At 38.8% G+C, this 12,724-nt stretch overlaps 1 protein-coding gene across 4 annotated transcripts in view; it reads left to right on the forward strand.

Moving 5' to 3' along the window:
• The first annotated feature begins 205 nt into the window (after nucleotides 1-205).
• The window catches only part of myo9b (myosin IXb), a 40,313-nt gene continuing 27,794 nt past the window's right edge, over nucleotides 206-12,724 (forward strand). For all 4 annotated transcript variants that reach the window (XM_059344970.1, XM_059344971.1, XM_059344972.1 and 1 more), the window contains exons 1-5: nucleotides 206-534; nucleotides 1,646-2,483; nucleotides 9,517-9,611; nucleotides 9,803-9,865; nucleotides 10,124-10,223. In XM_059344970.1, the coding sequence (XP_059200953.1) occupies nucleotides 1,704-2,483; nucleotides 9,517-9,611; nucleotides 9,803-9,865; nucleotides 10,124-10,223 (1,038 nt within the window). In that variant the 5' untranslated portion in view covers nucleotides 206-534; nucleotides 1,646-1,703. The remainder of the gene's footprint in view (nucleotides 535-1,645; nucleotides 2,484-9,516; nucleotides 9,612-9,802; nucleotides 9,866-10,123; nucleotides 10,224-12,724) is intronic.

A 12,724-nucleotide genomic window follows, 5' to 3' on the forward strand; every position in this document is an offset into this window, starting at 1 on the left:
AACTTCTCCTCCTCGGTGATGTGAAGGTGTCACCTCCTCTCTCTCTCTCCGCCACAAAGGCTGCTGTTTTATTTCTTTCTCAGCAAGTTTATCTCCTGCTGGTTAATGTGTGACATCTTTCAGGTTCGTGAAGAGGAAAAACCATTCATTTCCACCCCGTCGACGGGTGTGTGTGTCGGTGAGTGTCAGTGTGTGTGTGTGTGTGTGTGTGTGTGTGTGTGTGTGGAGAAATCTAGGAAGTAACTTTAGCCTAACTTTTCGACCAGGACGACGCGGAGACGTTAATCCTCATTTCTAAAAGAAACTGTGATTTACATGAGCGATACCAGCGCCGAACTGCTGGGAAAATACTTTTTAATCATTTAAAACGTGTAATAAGCGGTTTCTTGCCTCACCTTTTTTTCTGGGAAGCTCAGGTGAAAACTTTTTTCCCCCCTCAAGTTGTCTGATTGGAATTCGTTAGAGATCTTCCTCTACTCGCTTTTTGGATTATTTCCGCTTTTTAAAGATGAAATGAGAGTTTTTTCTCTGAAGGTAAGACTTATTTGACAGTTTAATCTTGTTTCACGTTTGTATTTGTCACCTGGGGGGATGTTTATGTGGGATTTCTGATAGGGATAAGGGGGAAATGTCGACTATCGTTGATACAGTAGGTATTTACATGTAGAGATACAGTGGAAGGGGATTAGGCCTGCAAACAGACATGCATTTAGATATCTTTTGCATATGTTCTGGATATAATGTATTTTACCAGCGTTGGTAAGATTACATATAATCAGATTACAAATAAAAGTAACTATAATCAGCCCAGATTACATTTAAGAAAGTGCAATTGTATTGTTTTTACAGTATCAAGGATTACTGTATTGCATTTTTGGAGTACGTCTTTGATATATGGCTATTTTTAAAGATTGCCAAGTTGACTAATGGTGATTCATTTATATTTGTTTTTGTTTATGCGTCATGAATTATGCATTGTCCCCTTTTTACCTCAATTGAAATTTGAAGATTTTGAGAAAATGCTCCTATTATGTAACTATAGAACAAAAGTCATCCATGTGGCTTTTTGATTTTAAAAAATGTACACAAAAATAACAGCGTCCCACATGATGTAGGATACAAACAGTAAATGTAATTTGATTTTGAACAATTGGCAAAGTGCCGAATAAGAAAAATGCAAAGGGAAAAAAATGTACTAGGAGTCAAATTTTTGTGGCTGTGGCGTTTCCTTGTAGTATCACTGGCAATATTTTTAATATTTGATATTGAAGTAATCCAAGAGTGTTCAGCTTAAGTTGTGGAAAAAACTTGATTTGCTGATTTGCTTTTTGACCTGAAGACCTTTTTTTTTTTTTTTTACCCGAAGACATGATATTTAATGTTCAAGCTTGTTTTTTCTGTGAATATACACTCTGTACTCTGTACTGTATTGTAGATCAATTGGATTACATCTAATTACAAACATTTCCATGTAATTTGTATTCAGTGACTGATATTGAAGTAATCTGACCCAACTCTGCATTTTACTGTCACAGGTGGAATGTAAACTGACTCAAGCTGATATTAACCTATGCCTTTTGCATGAATTCCTGCTTACTTGCCTTCATTTTAATCTGTTATTTTGTCATTTGCTATATTTCTCCAGTGGATGCTGGCAGAGAGTTGGGGCAGTGAGTTATGCTGAAGTCTGCCTGTGTATCAGGATGAGCACTACAGATGGAGCCGGGCCCTCTGAACATGACGGAGAGGCCCGCGTTGTGCAGATCTATCCCAGGCTGTTACAGGACACGGCTACCTACTGTCCCCTGCAGGTGAGCTCCGGGGACACGGTGAGGTCGGTCGTCCACAATGCCGTGATGACTCTGGGCCTCGATGTCAGCCAGACGTACAGCCTGCTGGAGGTGCGGAAGAACAGCGGAGAGGAGATGCCGCTGGAAGCCGGGGACTTCCCTTTGGAGAGAGTCCTGCAGTGGCCAGCCAGGGCACAGAGGTGGCACCCTCAGAGCCATGGGTACTACTTCATCCTGCAGAACCAGGACGCCGACAGTGGAGGCATCCAAGTAGAAAGCAGCAGAGAGGACTATGATGACCTCTGTAACCTCCAAACTGTGACAGAGGAGAACATTCTGGAGGCTTTACGCCAGCGCTTCTCCAGGCTCAAAATCTACACCTACGCCAGCAACATCCTCATCGCCATCAACCCCAACAAGTTCCTGCCTCTTTACTACAACCCCAAGTACGTCAAGATGTACGAGAACCAGCCACTGGGCAAACTGAGGCCTCATATTTTTGCCATAGCAGACGTGGCCTTCCGTGCAATGCTGAGCAGGCAGGTCAACCAGTGCATTGTGTTGTCCGGTGAGAGCGGCTCAGGGAAGACTGAAAGCAGCAGCTATCTCATCCACTGCCTGACTGCCCTCAGCCAGAAGACCTACTCCAGCGGGCTGGAACGGACCATCCTCGGGGCTGGCCCGGTGCTGGAGGTAGGTCCCTGACACCCATGTCTGTTGTAGCAGTCCACACTGTTAACTCTGGAGAGGTAACAATGCTGCCCTACAAAGCAAAAAGGCAGTAACTGGATTTTTGGTCAAAAATGAGTTATTGTCATTTTCATGATATTCAAGGCATCCTTTGATATGTGACAAAACATCTTATCTCAAATGTGTGTCGTTTTGGAGAAAAATGGTAGTCGTATGTACAGTTGTGTACTTAGGCTGGATTACAGGATGACTTTAAAGTCATTTTTCTCAGTTCTGCACTCTGCGTAGTTACTGCCTTTTTGCTTTGTAGGGCAGAATACTTCTCTGCATCATTTGTCATTCTTTGAACTTTGACTGAACGATCAATCAGTCAGTGATCAATCATTTTAGCCATTTGTCAAGCAAAACTGTCAAACATTATCTGGCTAGGATTTACTGCTTAATATTAAAGCTGCAACGAGGATTCGTCCAATCTATTGGTCAATAGACAGAGAATTAATCGCCCGGTATTGTGATGATTGATTAAGTCATTTTTAATGCAAAAATGGCAGAAAATGCTGTTTTCAACCTCTCAGATACAGAGATTTCCTGTTTTCTATGATGTTAAACCATATATGTTTGGGTATTCAACTAACAAAACAAGACATTTAAGACAGCACCTTGGCCTTTGATAAACTGAAATTTTATGGCATTTTAGAGACAAAACCATCAATCAATTCACTGAGAAGATAATGGGCAGATTTATTGATAATGAAAATTGTTAAATTAGTAGCAGCTCTAGATAATAACATTGCAATGGAATATTTTGGGTTATATATCAGGGCTTTGCGATCACAGTATTGACAATAACCAGGATTTTTTAAAAGCTAAAATATTGATATGACGATATTGCGTAAATAATTCACAGCCTCTGAACTTTTGTCCATTTCTTATCGTTCTCACTTTTATGAAGTTATGGTCACAGACTCTCCACCTCCCTACACTGGCACGTCTTTTGAGTTCAATTAATTTGCAGAAAAAAGACACAAATCAAGGTTTAAACAAAGATTAATTAGACTGAACCAATTATTTTTACCCAAAAGTTCCATAGATATCACAATAATTCAATGATATACTAAGTTTCAGCCTTGTCTTCTTCACTAAATTGCTTTGAATTTTAAGCCCCTGCGAAGCCTGTCGCCACACCAGAAACTAACTTGCTTTTACAAGTTGTTAAACAAACCCCAAAAGATGCTGGTTGATTGAGAGAATGATTATCTTGCTGCTATAACCAGCTGATTATCTGCCTTTGCTGCAGCCTCCAGAGAGTGACATGAAGCAGAATCATGGTGATATGAGTTTAAAGATCACCAGATGAATGTGGGTGGATTATTTCCTTGTTTTGTAGCTCCTGGTCACAGTTCAGGGCTCTAACTGAAACGGCTTTTGCATCATACAAACAGCTTTTCTCATATCCCTTTTTTTAGACTTGTCATCGCAAACAAAAAGTCCCAAATAAAGAAAGTCCCATTAAACAGGAAATACATATATCAGCACAATGTGTTTTCCATTTCCTGCAGTAAAAACTGTGAATCAGTGGAATCAACAATAACCACAAAAGGCTGTGTGATCTAATCCAGGAAGGGCTCTGTGGTTTCTGTTAGTCATTTACTTGTAACACACACAAGATGCAACAAATGACACAACATAAAGCCCCACAAAACATTCCCCAGTTTGAATAAGAATTTTAATGATTTTAATACTCAGTGATATTTTTAAACATCAGTGTTTGATTGTTTTGCAGTATTCCTCTCGCATTTGGATTTACGTGAAGCTCAAACTTTTCCTCAAATAAAAAAATCACCAAGTTGTGGGGTCAACTGGGAATCCAAACATGTTTTTTTATCTCCAGTTTCACTCTCACCCATTTAGGTCATAGGGTCTCTCTGTTGACGACCACATTAGCCTTGTGCTACAGTAACGTGTCAATGAGTAACAGGCCGACACGTTTGCCAGCATTCATGTGATGTGTGCTTTCTGTTTCAGTTGTCTGTTGAATTACACAATGTGTTCAAATGAAAACTGACGTGAAACTAGGCCAAAAGCTTTTAAAGGAAATACCCGCCTCCTTGAAACTCAAGAAATTTGGGTTTTTGTGAGGAAAACACTCCCCCCCAGTAGTCTGTTTTCAGTGCACAAGAGCTGTGAACAAATCTGCAAGTGGGATTAATTGGTTCCAGTTCATTTAGAACAAAGCAAACTGCTTTACTCATGTTGTTTTTGATAGTGCTTTTAACTTTGCACCAGTTAAATCTGTTCCAGCTACAGATATGTGCACAAGTGCATGCTTTATCTGTCCATCAATAGACTGACTAACCTTTTTCACAAAGGATCCTGATCCCCTTTGTTACTGACCACACACGCACAACCCCAAGAGCCCAGCCTTGTGGTAAAGAGTGACTAAATATGGATTCTTCCTCTCTCTGAACAAGTCCAACAAGTTTCTCCTCAAAACAATCAGCACTTTAAGTAGTTTTTCTGTGAACTGGTCTACTTGGGGGAGTGTTGATTTGGGCCCTTCTCTTATTCGGCGTTCAAAGAGGCAGAGATTTTACTTTCAGGAGAGAAAGTGGGTTGTTGTTTTGGCGTGGTTTTGATTTTTTTTTATAAGGTAAATAAGCAACAAAGTGACTGAAGACAGAGATACACAAGAGTTGGCCTTAGATTTAAGCAGAGGAGAGGAGTGTTGACACTAAATTTGAATATCAAAAGAGACCAAGCCAGACCTGTTTACAGCACAAGATGCCTCCTGTAGTAATAAGGATTAGTTGAGGATTTTATTTTTCTCTAGTTTGGCTGCTTTGCCTCCTGCCATCTTGGGATTTCCTTAATATGCATGAGTCAGACCCTGAGATACTTGTTCCTTTTTTATTGGAAATTACAAAACTGGGGACAAAGCTGCAGCTGACTCATGTTTTCAGAACCCCTTCAAAAGGTTCTAAGTAATGAAGACTTCCAAGTATGATATGTAATTTTAATAAAACAGAGAAACGATCTGCAGTCAATAGCCAGCAGGTGATGGCACCTTGCTTTGTTTGTAAGTATGGTGGGTGGTTGTTGCTACTGGTTTGTGTTGGTGATAGGAAGCTGTGCGCTGAACCACACAGCGGGAATTTGCAGGGCGTTGTCTTTGAGGGAACACCAGAGAGAGAAGAGAAGCAGGAACGTGTCAGAACAGGCTCAGCCAGGTCTGCTGGCAAACCTTCACCTCAGAGTATAAATCACCTCTTTTCTCCCTCTCTTTTTGCTTAAATCCCATTCTCACAAGTGCAAACGTTCCCTCCTTCTTCCCTCTTTGTTCAGCTTTGATCGTGGATTCTCTGAGGTCGGCATTTCGATGCGGAATTTGGTCCCATTTGAAACCATTTTCTGTCCCAACTGGTGCATTTTCTTTGCAGCATTCAGTATCCCACAATTCATTTTGCACCAGTTGGTTAATGCGATAATTGTTTCAGGTGTTCCTTTGAGACTCACACGGTCAGGAAATCACATAATGGAGACTGTCATTGATCACTGCATAGCATATAACCTAGAATGATGGTTCCCAACTTAAGGGGTTGATTTATGCTCGACAAAAGTAAGCTTATTTTTACAGACCTCCTCTAACTGTCAGCTTGGCTTTCTGCTTGATACTGGTTGGTGTGATTTTGCGCCTTGTGCTGAAAAGCCTCAAGTTTTATGCGCCTAAAAACGGCTAGAAAAACTTGATGCACGGGTTCAAGCCAGGTGCAGTGTACCATAGGAAAACAAAAGATAGTTTTGCAAGTAATGGTGTCAAGTGTGATTGGGGCCTTAAGGCCAAATTTATTTATTTTCATTATCATTTTCTTTTTTGTTTGATTAATGCCAGGAAATAGTGCCCATTGCACTTATCAAAACTCAGAAGTGACAATTTCAGATCGCTTGAGGTCCAAAACAGAAAAATATTTGGATAAATAAGATATTTATAATGCTGTAAACTAATCAATCGGTCAATTTTCAAAACAAATTGTTGGCCAGACGTCCATCATCAATCAAAGTAAAGTGTGGACGGCTCATTCTGTCAACTCGGGTATCATCAAACTTGCCCCAGTTTTCCACTGGTATTCCCACATTGTTGGAGGTTTTTTGAGGCAAAATACCTGGTGATAAATCATTTGACTTCACAAGCAGACTGGGTCTACATAAATGCATTTTCAGTTTTTGTTACTGTTCGGGAGGAGCTTCATCATCTTTGTGAAAGTGTCCTGAAGAGGTTTCAGGCCCTAAACTGGGACGTGGCAGACACCTGTTTCTCTCCCTCCTCCACATACCAACTTCTCTCCTTTCATTGGGGTTTTTTTTCAACTTCTTTTTATAAGTTTGATTCATCTGGTTGAAAATGAAAAAAAAAACACGCTCCATATAGGAACATTCCAGCCTTTCAGTCTTCAGTGCAGAGTGCAGGTCTAGCTCTCAGTCTGTGTGAGAATTTCTCCGGCCTGTTAAGACACGACGCTCAGCAGAGCTCACACTGGAATGAGGGAGAACAATAGCTTTTGGGTGCTGACATGGGCTCTGTCTGAAATGTATTTTCCCTTGGGAACGGGTGAAACTCAGGAAGTAGAAGCTGATCCAGAGTCAGCTGCAGCGAATGAGCGCTCATTATGCCGTTTGTGTCATTTTACTCAGTGGTGAGGTCACTGGGGTGGAGTCTGTTGTGTTGTTGATAGTGAACCTTGGATACTGTCTCCAGTCTCAGAAAAACAATCCATGAAACTGTGAGACAATCATTACATTTCCTCTTGGACTGCAACAAAAGACTATCTTTATAGTTGATTATTCTAGCAGTTTAAAAAAAGAGAGATTTTGACTGTATGAAGTTTCTCAAACATTGAGTGTCATTAATTTACTTTTTTTTTTTACAACAGTTGGAAAATAAAGATATTTAATTTATAATGATATAAAACTGAAAAGCTAAAATCTTAGAACCAGCTAATGTTGGGAGTGTTTACCTGATACATAACGTTAAATAATACATTTATTATTAAGATAGCTGTCAATTTTGTGGTGGATGACTAATCAGTCAAGCCACTAATACTTCCTTTATTGTACCAGCTGATGATTATTGTTTACACAATAGTACTTTTAATGGCAACAGAAGTTGTGCTATTTCAGTGGACTTGCAAGTTTAAACTGAACTGTAAAACACTGTAGAGAAATGAAATGAGCAATCACATTAGCAGAGCAGAAAACACCAACCACTGAAGAAGAAACTGTGTCTTAAGTGAGAATTAAACTCCACTCTGTTTATTCAGAAGCCGTGTTGAGAACTAAACCAAAGGCTGCTTAATGGAGCTTTTATGTCCAATGCTTGTGGCCACTTAACCATGTGCTTAACTAATGTGAGTCTCCTGGTGAAAACCCTGAGAATACATGTACTCAGCCAGGTGGACTTCAGCTGACGGATTGTTACCTTCTGTCAGTGTTCATTTAAAGGCAAGCTGTTTCAGTCAGAACATCAATTATATTTTCAGAAAAGCATTGTATTTATGCTTTTTTTCCCAATGAGACAGGTGCAGAGCAAGGTTATTATAGTTAACGAAAACTAACAAAATAACGAAAACTAAAATTGAAAAAACATTTTCGTTAACTGAAATAAAAATAAAAACAAGAGTTTTTTCAAAAACGATAACTAACTGAAACTGTATTGTGTGGTTACAAAACTAACTAAAACTAACTAAAATTATCGTGAAAATGTCCTTAGATTTCGTCTTTGTCAACTTTTTTCATACATAATTCAGTGCTTCTATTTCAACAAGCAGGAACACATGGTAAATATGTTTACTGAGACTGGGATGTCTACACTTCAACCAAAATTCAAAACACCCTGAGCTGTAAGAGTTAATAACCTTATTGAGGCTGAGATGGATAAACCAAAGGAAATTAAGGCACATACCCATTACAAAAAAACTAAAACTAACACTAAAACTAATAAAAACTAAACTAAAACTAAGCATTTTCAAAAACTAAAAACTAAACTAAAACTAGCAAACTCACTCTAAAAACTAACTAAAACTAACTGAATTTGGAAACAAAAATTCACAACGAAATTAAAACTAAAACTAATGAAAAATCCAAAACTATTATAGCCTTGGTGCAGAGGAGAAGGATGAGTAGATTGAAAGTAGCAAAGAACTCCAGCAAACCATCTAACTTCTGAAACATGTATTTATCTTGACGTTTCGCAGGGAGTACAAAATGTGAATATGTTCCTCATGTTTCTCAATTAATATATTTGGGGTTTAGACTGAGCATCACATGTAGCATCACAAAGTGTCTCTTTTTTGTGCCAATGTTACTCGGGTAGAGCAGCCTGTGTTAGCAGTGTGGCTCAGCTAGAGATTCCAGTTGTCGCCCATTTTTTCTACATGACACAGTTGAGTTCTAGAAAAAGGAAATGAAAATTATCTTTTTACAGTAATATTGACAGCATACCAGCAACATTACACCATCTCCTACAGTTCCAATGTTTATATTTGTAGAATGTGACACAGACATTTTAAAAAGAAACTCAAAAATTCCTTTTTCTGTTTCAAATGAAAAGCCTTCTGGTGTTTCTGTGGAAAGAAGTTTTTTATTCATCCAATGAACGATGGCCAATATAAAAGTGAAACTCAGGTTAGAAAGATAGGGCGGGAGGTTACAGTGCAACAGTTCAGCAGGCAGCTGTCACATACAGGGAGAGGTCGGGTTTCTTGCCATTTTATAGACTTAAAAAGTAATTAAGAAAATAATCAACTAGACTAACAGATGCTGAAAAAGATGTAGTTGCAGCTCTAGTTTCTTGTTAAACCAACGTGATCTTCAGGTTTTATAAGGTTGCCAATGCAACAGTCTCCTGCCATCCACAAACCTCAGAGATCTATTTGCAAACATTGTCAGTGTTTAGGTCTGTGTGCCAGTGTCTGTGAGGAACATGCCTACAAATTTGTCTGTTTATTTTAGTGAAAACTTATGTTCGCTATATTCTAAACAGGCCTTTGGCAACGCTAAGACTGCAGAGAATAACAACTCCAGTCGCTTTGGGAAGTTCATCCAGCTGAACTATCTGGAGAGTGGTGTCATCAGAGGGTAAGGCTTCATGTTTTGTCTTTCCCACCAACCTTCGGTACTCATTTAGGGAATCTTCAAGGCCTCTGCAGCACGGTTTATCTTGGTTGATATATTTATGACATTTACCAGTTCATTTTTCTTCCTGTGTTATTATTTTACAATGTTGGCAGCTCCATTGTTGACATTCTCTTCTTGTGTGTCTCTTGCAGGGCAGTCATTGAGAAGTACCTACTAGAAAAGTGTCGCCTGGTGTCCAGAGGTCAAAAAGAGAGGTATAATGAACATTGTTTTATTATGTTATTCATACATTCAAAATCTGGACATTAAAAGGGTTTTAATACTTTCTCCACCACTGAATGTAAGCCAGTAAAGGCAGACAAGACTCAAAACACTTTGGAGGAAGGCTCAGTGTAACCTAACCACCTTTACACCCCCATGTGCTGTGAAATGTTGAGTAAACAACAGAGCTAAATGAAACTTGCATGAGGCCTTATTGACTGTATCAGCGCTGTGTGATCTCTGACCTGCAGGAACTACCACGTGTTTTACTATCTGCTGGCGGGCGCGTCCAGAGACGAGCAGGAGGAGTTTCATCTACTAAAGCCGCAAGATTATCTCTACCTCAAGCAGGTACCTTTGATCCACACACTTAGTGGCAGCAGCAGGGACACGGGCCCTCATTTATCAAATGAGCGTCCGACAGAAAGTGATCGTAAAGTGGTCGTAAGATCATTTCTACTCAAGGCTCGACATTTATCAGTTTGGACGTGAGCGGAGGGTACGATCAGATCTCACGTCTGCTCTCAGCTCGTGTACGCAAATTTGAGTCAGTGTGAAGTCCACACGTCTGAGTCTGAGAATTGATCTTAGACTATAGTATCGATGCCAGGAGCTGATAAAATGGTGACAAAAGTAAAACATGTTTAGACTACATCATTTATTATTAAAACATAATTTAAAATAAACACATATTTACCCTGCGACTGTGAAAATCTTTAAACAGAATACTCGCGGAGGCTATTAAATGTTTTTGTCTTCTGCTATTAAATGTTTACTGTTATCCGGCTGGACACCGGAGCGTCAGCGTCTCCTTCACCAGCGGTTCTGACCCAATAGAAACATTTCCAATCAGTGCGGCCACACTCTCCTCTGACTGGGACATAATTATTACTAAATGTAAAGAAGTGAATAATATCTTAAATATTCCAACCTCGCCGAGAGTTTAATGGTCCACTGCTACTCTGCTGACAGCACCACTGATTTCCTTCCTTTTCACTTTTTATGCTGCCAAACAAAACCAGTTTGTTGTTGCAGCTGTTGGACGTCAGCGTTTCACTTTCTGCCTCTGAGAAGACATGAGATTAAAACTTACTTTCAAACATTGTTTACCTCCTTCAACCAAAAAGCTGTGAAAACTTTTAAGTCCGTGCTCCAAATGTACAATATTCACAGAACTTGTTTGGGTTTAAAACCATAAGTATTTTTATTTCATAAACGTCCGTCGCTGCATATTTCTGTAAAATGTCTATTTCCTCCGGTTGTTATTTGTAACGTTGTACTTTGCTAATAAAGCTGACTTTAGGGGGGAAAATTCCTCTTTTTGGCCGTATTGCGCCCTTCGGTGTCGTAAACTCCGGAGGCGAGCCATCTGAATCAGGTATATATACAATCGTTGATAAATCACACGATAACCCTGTCATAAGACGAGATATACAAATGAGAAAACCAGCTGTAGATGTTTTATAGAGACGGACCCAGAATATCTAGAAATACATTCTCGTGAATAAGCAGACACTCGCATAAAAATATAAAACTGAACTTTAATTAAGCTTACAGTGCACCGGCTTCCCTTCAAAATAATTGTATTCTATTGAGAATTTAAGACCATGTTCACATACTAATAACTTTGTCTATTTTGTCAGGTAATTTATGGTAACATTTACTGCTTTGACCTGGGGCATGGGCCTGGAGGGGGGTATTTCCAACCATTTATCACTTTATCAGTTACTTTTTACTTTTCTGTATCTACATGAAACATTTTTTACGTTTTAAGTACGGCCACACACTATTAAGAATTTAACATTTAACAACAGCAATTAACAAAATCTACAAATAATTGCACATATACTACTAGTCAAAAGTTTGGACTCACCTTCTCATTCAATGGTTTTTCTTTATTTTTGTTATTTTCAACTTTGTAGATTAATAGTGAAGACATCAAAACTCACACATATGGAAAGTCGGAAAAAAAAGTTTTTTTCCAAAAATAGACCAAAATCTATTGCAGATTTTAAATTCTTCGAACTAACCATCTTGTGCTTTGATGGCAGCTTTGCACACTTCTGACATTCACCTGGAATGGTTTTCAGTTCACAGGTGCACCTCATCAAGAGTTAATTTGTGGATTTTTTTTTAACCTTCTTAATGTGTTTGAGACCATCAACACAAAAGGTGGCTACTTGGAAGAATCTAAAACATAAAACATATTCTGGTTTGTTTAACACTTTTTTGTGTTTGATCGGTTCAATCATAGTTCTGATGTCTTTAATATCAATCTACAATGTAGAAAATATGATAAGAAATAAAGAAAAGCCATTAAATGTGTCCAAACTTTTGACTGGTCCTATATACACAAATACATACGCACCCTTTTATATACATCATATTAATATAAAATGTACTTGTATAAACCCAGAATTATTCTCCATCTAGAGGAAGAGAAAACTATTTCAAATAGAAAGAAAATGCTGGTGTATAACTATTATGCAAAGCCAGGCCTGATGTTATAATATGCCACTTTTAAAGCTGGTTAGCCTACCGTTTTTCTTTCCAAACAGAGGGGAAGAACACCAGGAGAAAATGCCAGCAGCTGAGTTTCATGAGAACAAAATTATGACTAAGGTGTTGACTGCATGCCATATTAATCAGTGCACACAAGGCCCAATTGTCTCTTAAGTTAACGTATCATATGACCAGTTGCTGACAGTGCAGTATTTAAAAGGTTATTTTTTAAAAGGAGTCTGGTGTTCACTCTACATAACATGCACCAGGGCTACATTTACATCACTTGCAGCAAACTTAATGGCGAAAAATTAGGTATTAACATTTTTTGTAAATGCTTATGTTTTTGT

This window comes from Centropristis striata, chromosome 11 (genome assembly GCF_030273125.1).
Source record: "Centropristis striata isolate RG_2023a ecotype Rhode Island chromosome 11, C.striata_1.0, whole genome shotgun sequence".
Classification (NCBI taxonomy): domain Eukaryota; kingdom Metazoa; phylum Chordata; class Actinopteri; order Perciformes; family Serranidae; genus Centropristis; species Centropristis striata.